The 23,298-nt window shown below is 34.1% G+C and overlaps 1 protein-coding gene across 1 annotated transcript in view; it reads left to right on the forward strand.

Annotated features, from left to right (window-relative positions):
* Chl1 (cell adhesion molecule L1 like) overlaps nt 1-23,298 on the forward strand; it is a 148,085-nt gene that overhangs the window by 57,944 nt on the left and 66,843 nt on the right. Inside the window, exons 2-4 of the mRNA XM_028773100.1 lie at nt 16,542-16,710; nt 21,036-21,141; nt 22,087-22,274. Coding sequence (XP_028628933.1) covers nt 16,623-16,710; nt 21,036-21,141; nt 22,087-22,274 — 382 coding nt within the window. The 5' untranslated portion in view covers nt 16,542-16,622. The remainder of the gene's footprint in view (nt 1-16,541; nt 16,711-21,035; nt 21,142-22,086; nt 22,275-23,298) is intronic.

Consider the following 23,298-nt stretch of genomic DNA (forward strand, 5'->3'; position numbering starts at 1 on the left):
CTCTCTCTCTCTCTCTCTCTCTCTCTCTCTCTCTCTCTCTCTCTCTCTCTCTCCTTTGTTTCTCTTTGTATATGTATCAGCTTATTTTTCATTGTTGCAGGGATCTTGAGTCATGATCATCGGGAATTTCTGACTCATGATTGTGTAATTTCATGACCACAGAGGAAAAGAAGCTTTGGAAATTCTCAAAGACTGACTGTGCTTGTCCACATGAGTCCAGGCTAATCTACTGAAACCATCATAGTTTCTGGGAAAGGTTAAACCCAATGAGTGCCTGACTTGGATCATAAACTCCCATCTGGAATAAAGTAGATGAAAAAAGAAGGGAGGAAATTGGAGAGAAAGAAAGATAATGGGAGACACAGAGGAAATTAGACAAAAGTAGTTATTTATTATATCACAGTCTACATATTATATAAATGTAACAACACATTGAAACTATGTATCTAATTGGAAACTAGGTAACTAGTAAAAAATATACTTGACTATATAATTTTGTCGGCAAGGTGCAAAAGGAAATCAGGATGATATGAATAAGTTATCAGAATGGTGAGCAAGAAATTTGAGGGTCAGAGACAGTATGGAGAATCTCTGAAGTTAGTGTTTGAGGGTGATGCAGATAACATGTAGCATGGGTACCTGGTTAGAGGATAGAGAGTCATATACGAAAGCAAGAGAAATTGACTGAGGATGCAGCCCAGAAGGAGACAGCTAGCCTAGCATGCCCAAATTCCTGTGTCTCATCTCCAACCACATTGCCCTATACACACTTACATGAACATGCACACACACAAACCCACACATGGAAGGAGACAAGGACATAAACAGAATGACCGTGAAGCAATGCAGGTGAAAGAAGAGTTAAAAATAAGGGGTAGAAAGTATAATGTGAGAAAAAAATGAAAGGATCAATATTGTTATCTTTGCATTCAGTCTTTCCAAACTGGGAGAATAGTTTAGAATTATTAGGAACCATCAGGTAAAATGAGAATCGTGGGTAAATTGGATGCCTGGCTTAAAATGGATTTCAGTTTGGTCTGAACAAATAGAATAGCAATTCTCAAAGAATAATGCTATTTAAATCAATGGGAGAAAGAACATATTATGTTTTATAATCATACAGTGCTTCAAACACAGTGGACAGAACAAAGCTCTATCGAATAATGAATGAACACTGTGTACTACAGAAGTGCTTCTCTGCTCAAGCACTTCAAATATCATTTGGTTGCTCCTTCTGTCTGGGTTTGCTTTGTATCCCATGGAGATGATCTGACCTTAAGCTTTTGTTAACTTCAAAGAGAGCTCCGGTTTTTTTGCCACATCTCTGCAGGACTGAAGAAACAGACCCTTGGTTAACAACAGGAAGCCAAATTGATTTTAATATTGTGAATTCTTTACTCTGATGCTAGGAATGTTATCTGGGCCATCTCAGTGGGCTAGTGATTACAGAGCTGGATTGGACTGCAGATTGCTGACCAACTGCCTAGGTCTGGTGTAGCTTTGAGGCTCAGTGCTAGGGTTTCTAGTAGTCTGGCTATGCTGATGTACTCCTAAGTACACCCTCACTTCCACCTGAGTATACACAGCTATTCTTCACTCTTCTCCATCCTGTTTTATAGAAAGTGATAGTGTGTCAACATGCAGATGCTAGTTTGTATGTTAATTCTTTATTACTATAGAAAAATATCTCATGATTAATAGCATAACAGCTTTATTTTTGCTTGTGGTTTGGAAGATTGAATCACAATTTTCTACTGAGCATGTATCCTCTATTTTGGTCCTTTAATGGACCCTGGAGCTTTGCTCAGGAGTTACTAGAGTAGATAGTTAGACTACAGATTTGTAAATGAACACAAAAAGATATATTATGATAGCTTTGCTCCTTACGAGTTAAAGAGCTTGACTGTTGAAAATTATTTTTCAGATCAATTTCAGCAGGTTGGCACATAAGAATTGATCTGATCTAATACAATGATTGGACAAAAGGCATGGGTTTGGGATTCTTTAATTTTATAAATCTGGGTTGAAAACAACCGTGAATAACAAAGATTTTGTAAGTACATGGGGAATGTTGCTGTTCATGTTATATCATTACTATTTAATCATATTTTATTTCTCACATAGATGCTGTGCATGTACCGCTAACCCTTTCCGTGTTTTGATTCACATCACTAGCAGATTTAAAGCTTCCTGATTTGGGAGTATCATGTTTACATATCAAGATATCAGTGACATATCTTACACACAGAACTCATTCAAAATAAAAATTCATTTCTAATTTGTGTCCATCTTTTATTCATAGTCTGGAGCTACTTATCTGAGCTACTATAATGGGCTTATACTTTATGAAATTTCAATTGAGGTCCGGTGTGGAATTTTCCACTTGTGACATTATGTCAGTGGCAAAAATCATTGAATTCTGTAATCTCTGTGATTTTTCTCTAAGGGATAGCTAACTGCTGTTCAGTTCACTGGTTCTTTCGGTGGCAAGCACATCAAAGATTATGACATTAGTAATGAATACATAGTACAAGACAACAACTAACTAGTGTTTGTTCTCATGTGTGTATAGTACAAAAAGAAAGGTGTGCAGTTACTTAGGGCATTTATAATGCCAACCTCAGATAGCGCCTCTCACAAGGCTAGTCTTCTTTAAAACAGAAAGCATTGTGAGGTTGATAGTCTAAGGAAGAGGAGCCAAGTTGAAACCTGAAGGATAAAGGAGTTGTTATCAAGCTCTAACTAGACAAAAGGTCACAGAAATGATGGGACAAGGAATATGACAACATATTGCTTGGAGTAGTTGGGAAGTAAATGATGTGTAATTGGAGCTCCAGGGTATGGGGTATGGGAGCTGGAGATGTGTTTTCAGAACTACTGGAACACAGTAAGAATTCTGATTGATGTTCTTATGAGAAATGAGACACAGTTGTACATTGTTATTTTCAAATGATTATTAAAGTAGATCTTTTTCAAGAGGATAATAGCCTAGTAATGGAGTGCTAAAGAATCAGGAAAAAAATAGAAAGGATACATTACCTCCATGAAAGTCTGCATTGCAACAGACGTGACCCTCACCAAGCCTTTTTCTTGTTCATTTCTTTATGCACAGATACATAGTGTGCAGACCACACATTTGAGACACATTTAAATGGTAGATAGCAAACAGATCTGTGGGAAAAGACAGATACCTCTGATCCCAATGAAGAAAATTTCCAATAAGATGAAAAAGAACAACGCCAACAAAAGCCTACCATTGTTTTCTGCTTAATACAATTCACTGCCAAACCCCCAAACAACCAACAGAGATTTCCTTTAGTCAGCAGCTCCTGTTCAAACAATTTAGCCTCCACTTAAAGAAAAATATGAACCCGCCAGTGAGTGTGATTTTTGGCTGTGGAGAAAATGAAGTCCTTCTACAATTATGTACATCCTTGCTGACATTCAACACTATCTGTTTGAAAGTCCGAGGAAAAATGTAGAAATCTTGCTGTGAGAATCACTTTTCCTCAAAAGAACGTGCTCTATTGTGGCAAAGTTGTTGCTTTTGCACAATTACTCTACGGAAATTGCTTCCCTGGATATAGCTCTTTCTTCATAAAGAAGTTATTCTGTAAGTGACCAAGAGAGCTTTTCTTTTGTCAATTACCCCTTAATAAATTATACTGCAGTCTTGTCTGGTCATGGATAAAATTTATTCATTTTTTGACTATGTTAGCTTCGTTGAATTTAAATTACATGACACACCACAATACTCATGAAAACATCAGCTCTCTAGTACTATAATTTATTAGTGCTAATGGCATGTTAGTAGCAAAGAATGATGATTTGAGTGCTTTCATTCAAGGGGAAGATCCCAATTTCAGGGTCACAATTACCAGGATAAATGTTATTTTAGTCCAATGATGGTCTCATCAAAAGATTTCTGAAACACTTTGTACCTTGCCACTGTCTAATCTCAGAGGATATTTCAGTGACCATGGTATTTTCTTCCTATTCACAAAGATAAAAGGGATGTCTTCCAACCATAAGGCCAAATGACCTTTGTTCTTAAACATCAAATGAGGGAATTAATGTTGGCAAGTGGAGATAAACCTAAGAGAACTCACACGATTTCAGTGGCCTCTGCCTTGATTATAAGTTATAACTATAGAAGCTATATAACTGCAGAATTAAGATTCTTCACAATGTTTATCTCAATCATTCTTTTCCTGTACGTGTTAAATAAGAAATAACTCTGAATTTCCCAAGAAACATCCCCTCAATCATTATCTGCTTGTTCTGTGTCCACCACAACTGGCTTTGTTCACTTAGTTTGCTATAAAATACACTATATATTATGTGTAATATTATATATATTATACTATTTAAAAATACTGTTTGTCACTTCTTACATGTTTCTTATTAGAAATGGAAAGAAAGATGTGCTTGCTTTCATCTTCTTATTTCATAACTTCTTTTGACATAATTTTCTTTTACAATATCCTTTTTATTTTGAAATAAAAACAGATTAAATGACATATGATATAAAAACAATTATATTGGAATTAGAATAAAAAAACAGTGATCATTAGACATATGTAATTTTGTAAACTGTAAATTTCTAGCCCTGAATGTTGTATGTATTATCTTTCAAAGAATAGAAGGTAAAAATGTAAAATGACATATAAACTGATATTGCTTTCCAGTTCTTATTTCTTATTCATTGAAAGAAAGTACAAGATATTGAGGATTTGGGGATATAGGTCATTGGTCCAGGGTTCCACAATAATTCTCCTCATAAAAGATATCAGGATAATTAATCAACTTTGTCAGCTCTAATGTCATCAGCCAAGCAGAAGATGAGCCAACGGAAATGATAAAGTCTTTATAAATTTCTTATAGGTGCCTGAAAATCATATTTTGTATTATGTGGCTTGAACAGGACATCCCTTCTTTGACCATTTGTAGAAAACCAGGCTCACAATTATTTAAAACATATCTTAGCATTTGGACACTGAACATAGAGTACGTAAAACAAAAATTTACACCTTCTGTATGAATTTGCATAAATAAATCCTATTTAGACACCTCTGGCATGTGGTTATGCATAGATATTATTTGTGTAATGTTCCCTAAATCAATTTGATCACAGTTGATTTACTTCATCATGAGTCTCCTGGAGGTTTGGAAGTGACAGGAGGGATATATTTATAGATTATGACTTTTAAATTTTAATTATCTTATGTTTAATTGATAAGTAATAACTCTACATATTTATGGAGTATATTGTGAAACTGTGGTAGGTGATTATGTGGCAGGATGAGCAACTGAAGCTAAGTCAGCCTTCATCTCAAACATTTGTCATTTATTTTCTCATTGTAATGCAAACATTCTCAGTCTTCATCTCTGGTTATTTTTATGTATATGGCATAGCACTGTTACTTGTAATCACCCTTTAATATAACAATATGCTAGAACTTATACCCTCTAGTTATTTCTTTCTTCTCATAAACACACCCATCCATACTCTCCTCACCTCCCCAGTTTTTAATAATTACCAGTCTACTCTCTCAGCATGGTTTTATTTCAACAAGAGTAAATTGTAGTAAGTCTGACAAAATTGAAGATATTCTAAAGAAACACATGTGTCTCTCAGTCTATCAGACTATTGACGCAACTGACTGAGAGGAAGATTGTGAATTGTACCAGAGCCTTGCAAGACCACTTCCTTTGAGGTAGACCAGACGATGGCTGGGACCAACTACTTTCTAATCAGAATCAGAAAGCAAAGTATTCATTGAAGAATTGAGTAGAATCAGAAATAGAACTAAATCACCTTCAGCCTGCATACTCTTTTTTGTGGGTTTCTATACATTAAATATTTTTATTTTACTCTGAATCTCTCTTCTAACATCTGTTATAATTGCCCAGCCACTCAATACTTTTAAAACTAAATCAGCTCCCTAAACTAAATATAAGCTGATTCTGCTATACTTGATGAATGATTATGAAAGTTTAAACTAACTCCTTTCAGATTTAATATCATCCTACTTATGAGGTAGATTAAAATGCAGTACCATCCACATAAGTATTAAATCTAGGCTTAAGTATTTGAAAGCAAATCTAAGAAAATTTAACTTTGAGATTGTTGGCACTTGTCAAAATGACTAAATTCTATGAATATAGTTAACCTTAACTAGATACTGATAAAACTAATGAGATTCATTGAAAATTCTATTTCTGCTAGCCTTTATGAAATTATTGCTGCAAACTAAGCAATGTGCAGCTCAAATATTTTAAGCTTTCAAAGTCCTATTTACTTGAACAAGTATTTTAAGAGATAAATTTTGAAGTTAGCTTTGTGTGAGTGCAGAAAAATATTTAAAATTTAATTGATGTTCTTTATGTAGAATACACTTTGCATATATTTTGAGATATGTATTAAATTTATTCATTTTTTTCTGAGAGATCTATTGACTGTAACATTGTAGCAGACACGGTAATGATGAGTGAAATATGACACCAGCCTCAGAAAATGTACTGCGTTTCACAAATATGTGAATTAATTAGATGCAAATATATCTATGAGACCTTGTTTAAGCTGAGTCTTTTTATTTATCATTTCATAGTATAAGGACATGATTCAGAACCTTGCACAAAATAGGTTGGAATTCTATCAAAGACATTTTCAGCTAAATTTTAGATTGGTGAGTACAGTGTGCTCATTACAAATATTTCTTTAATTTACCCATGGAAAATCATTAAACTTCTCATAATTTAAGTGTAAATTTTCTAATCACTTTGCTGTTATTATATATGATATGTAGTTACAACCAATCATTGTATATAAAGTATTATCATTTTTTTATGTTTTAACTTCTCATTTGTGGTTTGTTTTATATGATTATGCTTGAGACATAATAAATGCTTTAATATTTTTCAATACTCAAAACAACTTTGCAGCAGTATTTTTCTTAAGTTTCTTGCATGATATTGAGCAAAGTTCAAAAGTAAGGGAGGATAAAGGGAATAGAACATAAACAATAAGGAAGACTAGATAATAAGAAAATAAAAAAGTTATTAGACATGAACAATTTTTGGATTGCCAGATACAGTCCAAGTTTGTGTGTTAAGTGTTCTGTGATACATTTTGGCATGAATCTAGATATAGAACTCTGAGGTGGGATTTATAAGGATCCTTTTTCAAATTTAAAAATGTGCTTCCTAAACATGACATGTGTGGTATGTTTGAAATATGATATAATTGTTATGATTGCTTGTCCCTATACATTGTAATGCTTTTAAAATATATTTCACTTTAGAAAAGCTTTTAAGCTTACAGCAATATTGAACAAGATGTATAGCGTGATCTCTGCTCCAACACATGCACAGTGCTATCTTATTACTAGCCTTACTAGAGTGATGCACATGCTACAGTTGAAGAGCTAACCTTAACCATCACAATTGTTTCCCATAAACAGACATGCTACGATGTGCTCTTAGTGGCATCTGTTTACCACTGTAAACACATGAGTATTTTCTCTGCACCTCTTTTCTCCCCTTAACACCTAATCTCTGGTAATCATCAATGTTGTGACAGTCTTCCAGAATATCCCACAATTAAAAGAGTGTAGGACATAGGCTCCTTGCCCCATTTTGGCTTCCTTCACTACATAGAATGCACCTAAGTTTGTTTGTTTGGTTTTTTGTTTGTTTGTTTTACATTTTGATTTTTCTTCCTAGCTTGATTATTTAATTCTTCATAGCAACAATATTCTACACAACGGGTGTACCATAGTGTGTTTGATTTTATTTACCTACTTCACTGCCTAGTGTTAGTTGACCTAGCAGAAGTTAGAGTCATCTAGGAAGAGGAAACTTGATTTGAGAGGAAAATTGCTTCAATCAGATTGGTACATAGGTAGTTCTGTGGGAAGTTTCTTGATTAATGGTTGATGTGGGACAACCAACCCACTGTGCATGGTGCCACCTCTGCACTTACAGTCTTGGGTCATGTAAAGAAGCAAGCTGAGGAAGCTTGGAGAAGCGGGTGAGCAGGTTTTGTCCATAGTTTCTGCCTTTGTCCCTGATTCAGTTCCTTCTCTTCTTAGCATTGTCAACTGTATAAACCCCTTTTTCCCAAGTTGCTTTTTGTCATAGAATCTGTTACAATAACACAGAATAACCAAGAAATCCATCTTTGTTGGATGTATAGAATGACTGTCTTTTATGTATAGACTGACTGTTAGGCCCATTGCTTCTTAACGTTGACAAGTTTTATGTATAATTTTGCTGTAAACATTCATGTACAGGACTTTGTATGGGTTTGATGTTTTCAAGGTCCTTTAGTGAAAACTAAGGAGTATAAAGGCTGGATTGTATAGTCAGAAATGAGTTTTGTAAGAATTCCGAAGTGTTTTCCAAAATGAATATTTTAATAGCAATACACTCACAACATCATTGCTTACTACACAACTATTTATCCAACTAAATTAGAGTACACACTCAGATTTAAACATATGGAACCATTTACTAGCTGTGCACTTAAGTATGATGTAATTTTATATTACTACTAAAGATACCTTGTAGATGATTACCTTCATTACTTAAAACATTTTGCGAAAAATCGTAGGAAGTTAACTTTCATTTGGTAAGTTAAATTATTTTCTCTATTCCTGTATGACTTTAATTTGAAGTAGGTTTTTATTATTATTATTATTTTACAATACCCCATGAAATAAAATACAATTAGACAGCTTTATAGAATATTGTGTGTTGGATATATAGACTTACAAAGACAAAAACTAGTGTGTATTTGTTTTGGCATATTATATTCCAAGGTATGCCTATAAATGCTAAACCACATTATTTGGCTACTTAAAGGAAATATATTAATGGATCTCACGTAATTATGAACCAAGACTGACATTTTTTTCAATATAATCAATTGGCTTGTAATAGAACACACATTTCTTGATCCATTGTATGAAAATATGCCACCTCTGCAGGAAGGATGAATTAACACTTCAAGCAATTTCTTTGTCTTGTCACTTAAGTGACATGAAACACAGTCTAAGTGGAGATGGCTATAATGTACGGTATTTCCTTTGTTTTCAGAGTGAAAAGCCATTAACAGTTATTTCAGGATTACTCTGTTTATGGCATGTGTAAATTGATTCATGATAGGAGCCAAGCAAGTGACTGAACAAAAGCATTTTTTAATTTTCTGTGTGCTTATCCTTCCTCACTTTCAAAGTGTTGGATGATTCCAATCACACGTCAGGCTTATGGAAATTGCTGGACCTCCTAACCCAACTATGACCTGATTTCAAACCATGGGGACCTTTTACTGTAGTCTGACAATTACATAAAAAGGAATTTCATAAAGGAGCATTTGAGGTCAGAGGGAAGTGAAGGTGACTTCCCCTCCATCATGAAAGTGTCAAATGGTTTTGTCTACCACAGCTTGCTGGATGCAGCTTGGTGATTTTTAAGTGCTTTTTATGTGCAAGGGGATGAAAATTCACACAATTCCAAGTTAGAGCAGTAGCTCATACTATAATACAAAATTATTGTGTTCTTTATTTGGATACCAGTGCCATATTGTGTTTATTTCTGGTGGCTTTGAAAAAAAACATTGTGTTGTATTTCAAACATCCTGAATTGAAAAAATATATAATGATTTAGAATAAAATACGTTATTTCTGGTCTCTGGAATTCATGGCGTCTGTGACAGATGGGTGCTGGTCCTTGAGGAAAGGAGTGTCATAGGTCTTTTTTTCTTTTGGTTGTGTACAGTCCATGTCTCCAAGATAAAGGGCAGATGGAGTGTCACTGACATTCTCAGCTTTGTGTTCCAGGCCTTTTAGTGGAAGCCTCGTGTCTCTTTTCAGAGTGATCATAATAGTTTTTTTTCTTTTGATATGCCTTATTCTATTTTTGCTTTAGAAATTTGTCCTGAATGGGTTTGTGAATAATTGCAAATAAAAAATGCCAAGGATATAAATAAAGTATCATTGAGGCCAAACATACTGTCTCAGACTTGCTTGCTTTCTAAGATAGCTGGTTATTCCTTCCCTCTTTAGGATGAAGTAAAAACCTCTTGTCTTTTAAATTCCAGCATACACATTTCAATAGGTTTTATTTTCTAAGTGAAAAAGAGCGTATTTACAATTCATGAGGAACATTACAGGATCCTCAACCCTCAGGTCAACAGTTCTTAGTAAACATGACACCATTATTGTTAAGTGAAGAAAAACAATGATTATTAGGGAATAGTCATTATTCATAATACATCCACAGCAGCCAGAGACAATGAGCTTCATTAGAAATGCTTTTCTCCCTTATGTTCAGTTTACAAGGAAGAAATGACTGTGTTTATACAAACTGGAAATTCTTCACTTTTTTATTCATCTTTGACTGTTTATATTTCATTAGAAAATTTAAAGCAGCCTCTAATACAAACCATTGGTGAATTAATAAGCAAAATACAAAATAGAGATGAAAATATATCCTGAGTGTATTCAAAGTTGTCAGGATTTAAATGATTACTGTGAATTAGACTTATATTTCCATTTTTCTCTGTGGCTTTCTAACATCTTAAACCAATAAAAGAATGCATCGCCTCACAGTATTTCCTAGCTGCATAAGTGATACTGAATGAATACTTTAAATCCAAAGGGATTGAATAAGATGTGGACTGCATGCCAGCCTTAGCAAGTCTGTCTTTTTGTTTTTTGTTTGTTTTGTTTTTTATCTTGTTGTTTTAAATAAATGTCACTGAGCTTTAAGAATTACAAATTTGTCTACCTTGTGTCTAAGAATATTGACTTACTAGTGCTGAAATATCTTAGGCTGAGTTTCAATATGCAAAGAATGAATGAACATTGGGAAATGATTATTATTAACTGAAGTAAAGAACAGTAAAAATGACTTTGCTACAGAAATATCAATGCATGCCCTAAAAGAGTTGAAATAGTATACATTTCACAACTTATGCACTTATCACTATTACATCATTTCTTTTGTGCTTTTTCATCTGGATAACACAAAATGGCTATTGCTACATGGCAAGCCAGCCTAAAACCAACTGAGTTGTCTGTAAGAATACTATTATTCTATACTTTAATAATAATATACTATTATTCCAGTCTAGTTGGAATAATTGGGAGACTCCCCTGCCCTCTGCTAGCTGCAACTGATAATGACAGAGCTGTCATTGGCCAGTGACTGTTCTAGATGGCTTTCCTTTTATTGTTTGACAGGGTGTGGGCTACTGTATTTGTCAGGATTCTCTAGAGTATCCAATCTTATAGAATGAATCTCTTTCTATCTATAAAAAGGGGATTTATTTGGTGGCTTACAGGCTGAAGGTCAACTAGTCCAATAATGTCTGGCTATAAATGCAAAGTTCACGAATCCAGTATATGCTCGGTCCACAAGTCTGGATGCCTCAGGTGGATTTCTGTATATGCTGGAATAAAAATAAATAAATAAATAAATAAATAAATAAATAAATAAATAAATAAAAGGGTCCCACACCAGTGAAAAAAAGAATGAGCTAGAACTAGCAAGGCAAACGCAAGTAGAGAAAGAATAACAACTTCCTCTTTCCAGGTCCTTATATATAGGATTCCAGCAGAAGGTATGACTCAGATTAATGGTGTGTCTTCCCACCTTAAAATCCAAATCAAAGGTTTGTGCCTTCCTACCTTAAAGGTCTGGACTAGAAGCAGATTCACCCACTTCAAACCAAGCAACAATAATCTCTTGCAGGTGTATTATCTGAATCTGAATTGTAGTTTATTCCAGATGTGGTCAAGCAGAGAACCAAGAATAGCTATTACAGTCCAGGATTGAGCTCAAAATACATACAAAGACTACCAGATAGCAAGCCTGCATAGCTTGCTGGTGCCTAGACTCATAAGTCATCCAGTGAGCCGAAGGCCTACAACATTCCAATAGTAAGCAAGGGACTTCTCAGATGGGATATAAAGCTACACTGGAGGTGTAAGAACGCAAGAATGTCGAATGGAGAAGACTTACTTCACCTTTTTCTTTTCTATAATATTTTAATCCAACTAATATTATATGCCACTAATGTTTTGGAGATTATATTTTCTGTTTGAAGGTGTGATATAAGTGATTCTATAACTCTAAGAAAAGCATATAAACTAATCATAATCTTAAAAATCAAGGTAGCATTATAGAATAATGCCTTCCCTGGCTTTGGAGCCTACTTTTAGTTAACAGAGATAACTGATCAGAACCGTTGCAGGAACACATTGGCCACCACTATCAGTGCTGTTAGAGTTGATGTACTATTCGGTACTAGTTATACATTGTCCCACCTGACCCTGAAGAACATCTCATATACTACAGACTATTACAACTACTAGCATGAATGCATGCAAGAGGCCAAGTTAATTTCCTGAGCATCACACCAAGTAATAGCATATGTACAGTAATTCAATTGTCCATGATCTGGCTTGCTACTCTTGCTGCTTAAGAGGTCTTAATAGTCCAGCATATTCTCAGAAGGTAGAGTGGAATCAAAAGAAGCTTTACCTCCCTTCTTTTCCTTTTCAATGGCATAAGATTAACTTAAGTTATGGAGTAATTGTTTCTAGATTTGTTACCTTAGAATTCCTAAACACATTGAAAATTGAGGATATAGTTCCAGTGTAGGGCTCTTATCTAGCATGTAGAAGTCCCTAGGTTTGATCTGTAGTACTACAACCAAACAAAATATACCCAGATGGATCAATGAAATCTCCTTCTAGTGGCTACATTGGAAGTAGCACATTGGCAAGTCTCTGCTTGTCCTTGTTTAAGCTAATACCTCTAAGCTAACCTGTTCAGAATTCCGATTCAACTAGTTGTTCAAGAGTTTAGCCAACTGAAAGAGTCAAATGTATGATGTTAGATCTACTTTTTCTTTTTTATTGGATATTTCATATATTTACATTTCAGATACCATCCCCTTTCCCCATTTCCTCTCCCTAGAAATCGCCATTCCACCCTCCTCTTCTTTTTTGCTTTTATACTATTTTAATTACATCCAAGTATTAAGTTAAGTTCTAGGTTGAGGAACTAGCAATGCAATAGATGTGATATCTAGGTCTCTGTTTTTGTTTATTCTGTCACATGAAAGAAATAAATCTATTTCCAACAATGTGTTAAAGTTATGAGAGTTTTATCCAAATTTGATACTATGTCATTGAATTGATTTGTCCTGCCTTAGAGTCAATGCCATGAAATTAAGCTAGTAGAAATTGTCTCTATGTAACTGGATCTCAAAATACCTTTGTATGTCTTACACTTGTCTTATGTGTCAGCTCTACCCTGAGCTCCAATAATTGCTTTTATCTTTGAGCTCTGGCATGAGTCATTAAATTCAAATTCTTTTAAGAAAGATAAATAGGATTATAATTCTATTGCTGTTTTCTGTTTCAAAATAGAATTACCTAACAATGTGCCCTTTATGCTTCTGACAATGAAATTAAAGCTTACTTTCTTCCTCAGTCTGGTAGCTATTTGCAGATTCTGACTTTACTATTAATGGCTTGCTTAAAAGGGGTCTCATATTTTACCTTTTAAAATTTTTAATGTCAAATATTATGAGCACTCAAATTGCAGGTAAATGGAAGGCACTTTCTATAGAAGAGAAAAAGAATGAACTGTATTCTGGAATTTGATATGCCTCGAAGCATGTAGTTTTATTGGAATACTAAGATTTCATGTACTACCATTTTTGTTTATTTGTTTTGTGATAGCGTCTATGTAGCTGTGGCTTGGCTGGAAACTTACTATGCATACCAATTTGACCTATGATCCTCATGCCTCTGCCTCCAGGATGCAAGGTTTACAAACATGGTATCATAACTCCCCCATGTCCTATTATGGTATAGGATGTCTTAGTTGACCATTAAACTTCCAAGTCAGATGGATGCTCCTGAGCAGCAGGCTTTTATGAACAACTCTACTAGAGCAATTAGAGACCATTCAATTCATTAATCTAAACCAGGAGATTCAATAAATGAGTTCTGACTTAGTTGACTGTCTTTAATTCTGCTCTTAATTCTACTTGTGATAATATATTAGATATTAACCTGGAAATGTGACCCTGTAACATCATCATGGCTTAAAAAGCTTTGCTCCTAACAAATAGACGGTAATTCATTAAGCACATATATGAAATGTCATTGAAGCGATCGATATTAAATATTAATGTAATGAACATTAAATAATACAGGCCAAGAGTGGTATGTCACTATGAGTAGTAAATTCAGATGATTATTATCTACTGTCTAAAATGGAAGGAAAGCAAAGCTCAAAGGGAAAAATGTTAATATTTTCTTTAGAGACTTAAATTTTGAAGTAGATGGAGGGTCTTGAAATAAAAGCAATGTTCTTATGCATTTTATTGTTGATTAGATTTAGTCATTTCACATGGAGAAAGAGCTGTCAATCATCACAGTGATATTTCTGTAAGTTATCATACTTGTAAATATTCTTAATCAAGGATAACTGGTTTTTAGACTCCCATTTTTTTCAGCTGGACAACTAAATCTGACAACATAAAATTATTCATAAAATAAAATGTTTCCAATTAATATCTTCTGAGGAAAGTGTGATCAAAGAGAGTCTTGTCCTTCACGGTCATTGTACAATTTCTCAAAGTCAAAGTGCAAAAGGAACTGGTGCTGCCAATCTATATTCCCTAAATCATTTTTAAAATTCTCAGCTGCTCAGTTGTTTAGTATTTTGAGTGTTTTGATTTATTTGTTTTTTTTTACTTTAAATGTTAGGGAAGACACAAGTGATGTCTAATATTAATTGTCAACTTGACAGAATCTAGGATCCCCCAGGAGATAGGCCTATGACTACTCTTTTTGGACATTATCTCAGTTGTGTTAGTTGAAGTGGGAAAGCCCATCTGTGTGGGTGGGACCAGTCCCTGTCTAGGATATTGAACTCTGTAGCAAAGGGAAAAGAACAGCCACAGGCTTACATCCATGTCAGTTTCTGGGATTGAAAGTAATGTGACTAGGCTGTTCAACCTTGTACTGCCTTGATTTCTCTGTCATGATAGATTGTATTACCCCTTTAAGTTGTCAGAGTAATTTTAATCATTATAATAACCACAAGAAAAGAAACTGAGACCATAGGCTCTGTTACCTCTTACTTTCTTTTGGTTTTGCAGTGCTGACAATTGAATTCAAAGACCTATCACTGAGCTGTCTGCTCGGGTCCTATAATTTCTTGAGTTGCATTTTGAGGTGAAACTAAAAGGTCTACACACTTGGAAGTAAATTTAGATGTAGTGATCTGTCTGTTTCTGTAGTAATATTTAATGAATAAATAAGGCAACTGATTTTTTTAAGAAAATTGCATCCTTGAAGACAATCACATCCTTGAGCAAATCATTGTATTATCATCTCAGATTTACTGTGGATAATGGGATGATGCTGCCATATTTCATGAATAAATATGAACTAATAACAGAAAGAAAAGAAAGTCAAAATTTTAATCCCTATTTTATTTTCAAATGGAAATCAACTGGTGAATTTGTTTCTGCTTGAAACAACATATTTGTAAATTTTACTTAAAATATATATATATATATATATATATTGCCTTTCTCCATTTGGGTGTGTGTTTGTGTGTGTGTGTATGTGTTTATGTGCTTACATGTGTTTGTGTGCTTATGTGTGTGTAAATGTGTGTGCATAGGTGCAAGTAGATGCTTGTATTTGTCCACGATTGATTGCGTTTACATGTGTGCATATGGAATGGTCAACGTTGGATATCTTTCTTTATCACTCTCTACCTTTATAACTTTATTTTGTATGCTTTGATAGTTTCATACATGAATGCAATGAATTTCAATTGTTTCACCATTTAGATATACCCAATCTTGCCAGTGTTAGTTTTTGAGACGGAGCATCTCATATCTGATCGGCAAGACTAGCTGGTCCGTGAGCTCCAGGAATCCTCCCTTCTCTGCCTCTCCAGCATTGGTTTAGTTACCAGGCCCAGCTATGCCTGAATTTTCCTTTTCTTCTTGAGGTTCAAACTTGGGTCCTCATGCTTGCAAGATTAGCTCTTTACTGATTGATGCCATCTCCTTAAACCCCTTCATCGTGTCCATAATTTTCCCTTCTTTTTCCTGAAATACCATCTCACACTATGAAATCTTGAATATAAAAAGTACTTTACAAGAAGATTCCAAGATTTATTTTTATAATCCTTTATAATTAACCTGAAGAATTGATTGAGACAGTACTATTTTCAAAATAAAATTAATGAAATTATCTCTATAGCCACTAACATATTACAATGTAAGAAACAGCAATCTTAGTCTGACTTACAAATAGGAATCATTGGAACGGCTCATGGTCTACAATATATTATATATTAACTATCTTTTGTCTCTTGAATTGTTGTTATTAGATAGTAGGTTTATTAACTTGTCAATAACTAGTGTGTTTAATTTCTACTGTGTTCACATTTTAAGTAGATTGACAAATATCCTTTTTATTGGGTTTTATTTGCAGGTTTCTCCCATTCCCTCAGGTGAACAGAAAGTATTAGAGACCTTTTTCTGTCTTTGTACATTGTCTCCTTTCTGAGGAACGATGGGGTTGCCTTTATGTGGAAGAGAACTGATCCTGAGTCTAATTTTCCTCCTGGTAAAATTTTCAACAGCTGAAATACCACTCTCAGGTAAAAGCACATATTCCCTGTTATGAAAGTTTGTGTCTGCATTTTAAGTAGAATACATGTGGATTGGGCATACAATTTTTGTATGCAGTATCTGAATTATCATGAAGGTCCATGGTTATGTTTTCCAGGCTAGGATATTTAGCTGCACTCATAACTTTTCAACTTAGTTATTTTGCTTTTCAAACAACCTCAGTCGGTTACAAGAAATATAACAGAGATATCAGATAGCACGTGTCATATGTCTAAGATGATACAGAATATTACAAGAAGCTTTCACTTTGAAATATTTAGTTTAGTTTATCTTTAAGGAGAAACATGTGCTATTAATTACTAACATTCAAAAACATAACAAAAAGGAATTGAATACGTCACATTTTTTTTAAGATTTGATTTATTTTCAATTATTTATATGTGTGTTCAGGTGGGGGTATATGGATGTGAGTGGATCTACCCTCAGAAAACAGAAGATGGCATCAGATCCTCCTGGAGCTGGGATAATAGGTCTGACACTAGAGCTGGGAACTGATTTGATCCCTTTGCAAGATGTAGCAATAACTGTTGAGCCACCTCTCCAGCCCCAGAAGCCTCATATTCTTTCCCTCCCCCAAACAAAAAATTAACTTAAAAATGGGAACATTGACTTATGAAAATAACAAAAAGTCATATTAGAGTTCAAAGTCTTATTGCCCACATTGCCTCCCAATCTAGTGTATTCTAGAATATGAATTATTTTAAGTCAGTGGTTTTATGACTATATATTTATAATACTTTGGCAAAACATCATGTAACAAGTTAGTCAAATATTTCAACAAATTATAATATTCATTGTTCTACAATAATACAACTGTAAACATGCTTTGTGTAATGGTCTATGAAGGATGGAATGTGGAGAATTGGAAGATTCTTCTACCTATGAAAGGTCTTTGAGATATGCATCATTATAGATCATGTAAATGCTAAAAATACAGTCCTTGCCTCAGACAATTTAATCAATATTTTAGAAGTCCTAATATAAAGATGAAATTTTCCTTTCGAAGTGCTTAGACTCAATGTGACTAGAAAGCAAGAAACTCACTTGTGATATGTTTTAAAATCTCCTCTGAATGCCACTCTTAATTACTTTAAAGAAGCAATTTTACACAACATGGTGTCCTGGTAATTAGGTGAGAATCCCCTCTGTTCTATTCTTACCAGATGCTTGAGCTCCTGCTTCTATATTTTCATCTGCTAAGGAAGTTCACTTCCCTGGTCTGCATACACATGTGCTTATGTGTACATTTCCTTTCACGTGTAGCTGAAATCTTATAAATCATACAAGCATATCAAAATTCATCATTGAACATCTAAGAATATAGTGTACCCTCACATTGAGTATATTCTACCTTTAAAAGAAATTACATTATGTGTATTGGAGGGGTTGTTGTTTATTTTGTTTTGTCTTGCCTTCATGTGTGTCTGTACGCTATGTACATTCCTGGTTCCAAACGAGGCCTAAAGATGGCACTGAATACATGGTGCACAGAAACACATGCAGGTCCCCTGGAAGGGCCAAGTGCTTTTAACTGTTGACACCATTCTCCATCCCCATTAGATTCTCTTGTATAAGAGTGCAGGTCCAAGTCACGGGTAGCAAAGATGCATGTGGTATTCCAGAGTGAAACCTCTAACCTTATTCTCTAACAAACACATTCATACTCTGCTGTTTTGCACTTACTTTTCAGTAACAACGGATGTGAAATTTTGTATTAGCTCATGTCACTTATTATTATGCTGATAGTCTCTGTTACTTATAAATGGTCATGCTGTAATGTCCTCAGACAATTGTTATAAAATATTAATAGCATGTTTTCAGAGCAGCTGAATATTGCCCATTTATTTTGGCACTCTGGAGCACTCACTAGTAAATGCGACCAAGGCAGGTATCCAATTTGAATGTCAACGAGTCTGGTGTCTCTGTAATTGGCCTAATTATAGAGGAAAGGATTTGTAATGTGGAATATATATTCATAGAAACACCCAAAGGTTATTAGCTCCTTTCCCTGAATAATTAGTTATTGCAGAACCTTTACAACCTTAACAAATTTAAGAAAGAATAATGTTGTAATAAACAAGTTGTTCTCAAGTTATTAGCTGGTGTCTGTGGGACTGCTGTTGTTCTCTCTCTCTCTCTCTCTCTCTCTCTCTCTCTCTCTCTCTCTCTCTCTCTCTCTCTTTCTCTCTCTCTCTTTCTCCTATTTACCATTGAAAGAAGCTCAATACCTACTATGCTTAGAAATGGTACTAATCAGAAGCAAGAGAAGTGCCAATGAGTATGTGGTTGCTTTTACCAATTACTAAAGTGATGATCTGATTGACATCCACTGGATAACAACTGTATTTGAGTCATTATGTGCAATATAGTGACAATGACTTATTCCATTTATTAGGCCAAAAGAAAGTAAATGCAACTTTTAAATTGAGGAAAACTTTGGGTTATTAAGTTTAAGCTGGGTGTTGATGCTTAAATGGTGGCTTGTGGGTGCTTCAGGATCTCAGCGGTACATTTAAAAGATGTGTGAGATCCAAGTGTTTTGAAAATAATACCCAAGTGCCTGTTCCTCCCCTCTTCACTGCCCTTATCATCTGTACTGATTCTTTGAGATACACTTTAGGACAAATACTGTTTCCCTAACATGAATGATGGCATGAACACTGAGCTGTCCAACATAGATGTATTTCATGGACTTAATTATGTACATATACCCCCCAAACCAAAACAGTTTTGCTTAAGCTTAAAATAGTTGAACCCATAGAACTAAATTAACTCAGTTAGTTCTCTACCTCTGAACAACACTGGATACACACTGTAAAATAAGCATAAAATAATTCTACTGCACTAAAGCGAAAGGAATTTATTTTTGAATATATCATTGCTTCTGCACACACACTATTTTTATATGAAAATATTATTGACAGAAAATTTTGATTGGTCAGATGGTGATATGCAAACATTTTACCTTAGAATGAACCAAATAATTCTGAAACTTCAATATAAACTGGCAATATAAATGATAACTCCCAATGACTACTATTTTGTGTACTCTTATTTTAAGTTGAGTTTTAGACAGGGGAATAATGGTTCAAGTATAGAACAGATAAAAAAATGAATTCATAAATGGGAAAAGTCAAATCCTGAGGAAGATTGTAGAAAAGATTTTTTCACAAAATAAAACAATAAGTAGAAATCAAATAAAAATCTTTTGCAATGATATGGATTTTTAGCAGTTTTAAAGGAGCCATTAATCAAGGGCTTCAGGCTATGAGACCACTATAATAATGCATTGGTTGTGAACTGATTTTAGCATTTATCCTGAGAGTCAGTTCCATTATAGCCATATCTGCAAATTTATCATACACTGATGATCCAATAATAGAAACATCTGTAATGTGGAGGCTATTTAGTGAAATATATTACGTGGAAAGAAAGATGGAAAAAACATGCTCTATAATGGAAGAACTATCAAAAAAGGTATAGGATATTATTTGGGTGAGAGATACTAAATTAGTTCATTATTATATTTAAATAGAAATAAGAAAAATGACAAAGATAAATTTCAAAGTGACAGAAATGTATAAAACTGAGTACACAAGCCAGCATAAATACAATGCCAATCATTTTTGAAAATAGATGCTTTAAAGTTTCAATAAGATGGGTTTTTTTTTCTGTGTTAAAAACTTATCATATATTTCTGGGGTTAACTGAAAGTTTTATGTGAAGCAATATAAAGTGATAGCCAGCAATGTATTCTCTAAATATAAATATATGTTATAGAAAAGAAGTCAAATACTTAGATTAGTCTTTTACCTACTGCATGAATTCCTCTTCTCATTACAATAATAGAATACTTCTAAATAAGCACCAATGTGAGGGAGGGTTTTTTTCTGGTTCATGATTTGACCAGATGGACTCCATTGTGGCAGGGAAGATGGTGAGAGGCTGATGTAGGTGGCCAATAGTCAGAGTCGCTCCACTTTCAGGAAGCAGAAAGGGATGAATGGTGTTCAGTTTGTTACTCCATTTTCCTCAATCCAGGTCTCCAGCACCTTGGGTGGTGCTGTTCACATTTCACATTCCTGATGGCACTCCTTTTCTCAGTTAAACCTTTTTGGAAATATCCAGATAGATACTCTCAGTCATATGTCTCTTGTGTATCCCCAAATGCAAGTTGACACTGAAGATAAACCACCACACATACCAATGTAGAAAATACATGTTGTTCTCTATTATTTAATCTTGTCTCATGTTTGAAAACCTCATTATTCAAGTACACTGTTTTGACGTTCAGTTCAACAGGTTCCAACAATCATAAAGCAGTCACATGTGCAAGTGGCCTTTCCCTTCGATGAGTATTTTCAAATTGAATGTGAAGCGAAAGGAAACCCTGAACCAAAGTAAGCATATATTAGTGAATATATATTGGATGGAACTTTATAATATGCTATTTTAATGTGACTATCATTAGGAAGAATACTAATCTGCATGTGACTAAATCACAGATTTTCTAATTAAGTGGTGGTTAAGTCTACAAAATTAAAGTCTATTTATATCATGCATGTCACAAAAGTATGGTTACATTATTATCCATGAAAGTATTCATATTTTGGTAGAACTTAACTGTGTACCTTTTTGTCAAATACAGTTCTAAAATATTTTTTTCAAAAGTTATAACCAGTTTTTTAATCTACTAATGTACTCTCACTATTTATAAAGAATTTCTCTGCAGAAATAATAAAAATAAATTTATCAAAGGGTAAAATTATAGTTTCTTACCATTATTTATAAAAGGAAAAGCATTGACATGGGGAAAATAACATAATAAAAATGACATATCATCATAAAATTATTTTAATGATATTGTAATACTGACAATTTTGAACTGAGAAATATATATTTAACATGGTTTCAAATATGTCACAGAGTCGAAAAAAGATAAAAATACAGATAAATGGGGATTAACAAGGTTCCCTTGAATGTGTGTGTTTGGGGTGTTTGTGTGTCTTCTACATACAGACATTCACACAGAGTAGCACCTTCAATTTTTATTTTGACTTCATGTGCTAAAGTATAGTAATGATCCATAATTATATCTCTAATCGGAAACCTTTTTAAAATAACTTCAATTTAAACTAGAATAAATCTGCCTTCCATCCCTTCTCTTGCTTTTCATGTATTTTCCTTGCTTGAAAACTTGCTTGAATATATTTTATACAGTTAAGATCTTTTGTGTATATTTACAACTCATAAATTGTCTTGGTGTTATCATATGTGCATTTGTTTATTAAAACCTTTTAAAAATAAGAAATGTCACTAAGGATGAATTTTGCTTTATCATCTAGATTTTCATGGACTAAGGATGATAAACCTTTTGATCTTTCTGACCCTCGGATAATTACATGTAACAATTCAGGCACATTCAAGATCCCAAATGAGGGGCACATCTCTCACTTTCAAGGAAAATACCGCTGTTTTGCATCTAATAAACTAGGAACGGCAGTATCAGAAGAAATAGAGTTCATAGTTCCAGGTAAGTGTTCAAGTAAAGATTGCATTGACAGTTGGTCTAATGAAGTGTTAAGTGGATGTCATGGCATCTAAAGAAATAAATCAGTATGAATTTAATCAGTGTATATTTCATTTATTAGAAAATTACCAAAAGACTCATCAGAGTCTTGATGTTTGCAGTCGAGATTTTGTGAGAAAGCAGCATAATCATGCTGTGCTTCACTGACCTTCTACCTAACCAGGGGGGAAGTAATTAGTTCTCATATATGATGATGGTTAAATCTATGATTAGATAAATGTACTTCAGTTTCAGTAACAGAGAATCTCAAACCCTCTACATCAACACAAAAACATTCTTTGATAATGCAGTTTAGTCCAGTTCTGCTAGTGTTTCAGGATCTATAGTCTTCGTGTATCCTTCTTGTGGATCCAGGGTGATAAAATATGCCACATCAATCAAAGAGCATAATCAATAAGCATAGATAGTTGTTTATAGGCTTTTGAATGCTTTGAGGAAAAGTGCATAGGCAATTTCTTCACCTATTGTCACATGAATATAGGCTAGCTGGATAATTCCAGTTATACAGTCATTTCCCCATTGGAGGGGAGAACCAGCACTGGCAATGTAGACAATAAATAGAAGTCATGACAAACTACAAACCCTTTGCAGTTAAGATGGTCATTTTCGAAAATTATCACTTATTTCTTATTATGAAAGCATTAGCATAATTTACCTATGTGCCTGAAATATCCACTCATTTGTTATACCTGACCTATAGTCTCTATGGTTTCTAACCACATAACTAAAGGTTTATATGGTAAAATTTTATATGGAAAAATATGAGTCAGCCGCCATTGGATAATTTCTTATTGTAGAGTCTTACAATGATAACGAACTCAGGGAATTTTCTAGATCTGGTAGAATTTGGAGCCTTGCTAGGACTGTAGGGAGGAGCAGAATTTACAGAAATGTTAAAGAAACAAAGAAGGATGAATTATTGATTTGAAAGTTGAGAGAGAGATAGAACTACAAATTTTTGTTTGCT

Source organism: Grammomys surdaster, unplaced genomic scaffold, assembly GCF_004785775.1.
Source record: "Grammomys surdaster isolate TR1022 unplaced genomic scaffold, NIH_TR_1.0 220, whole genome shotgun sequence".
NCBI lineage: Eukaryota > Metazoa > Chordata > Mammalia > Rodentia > Muridae > Grammomys > Grammomys surdaster.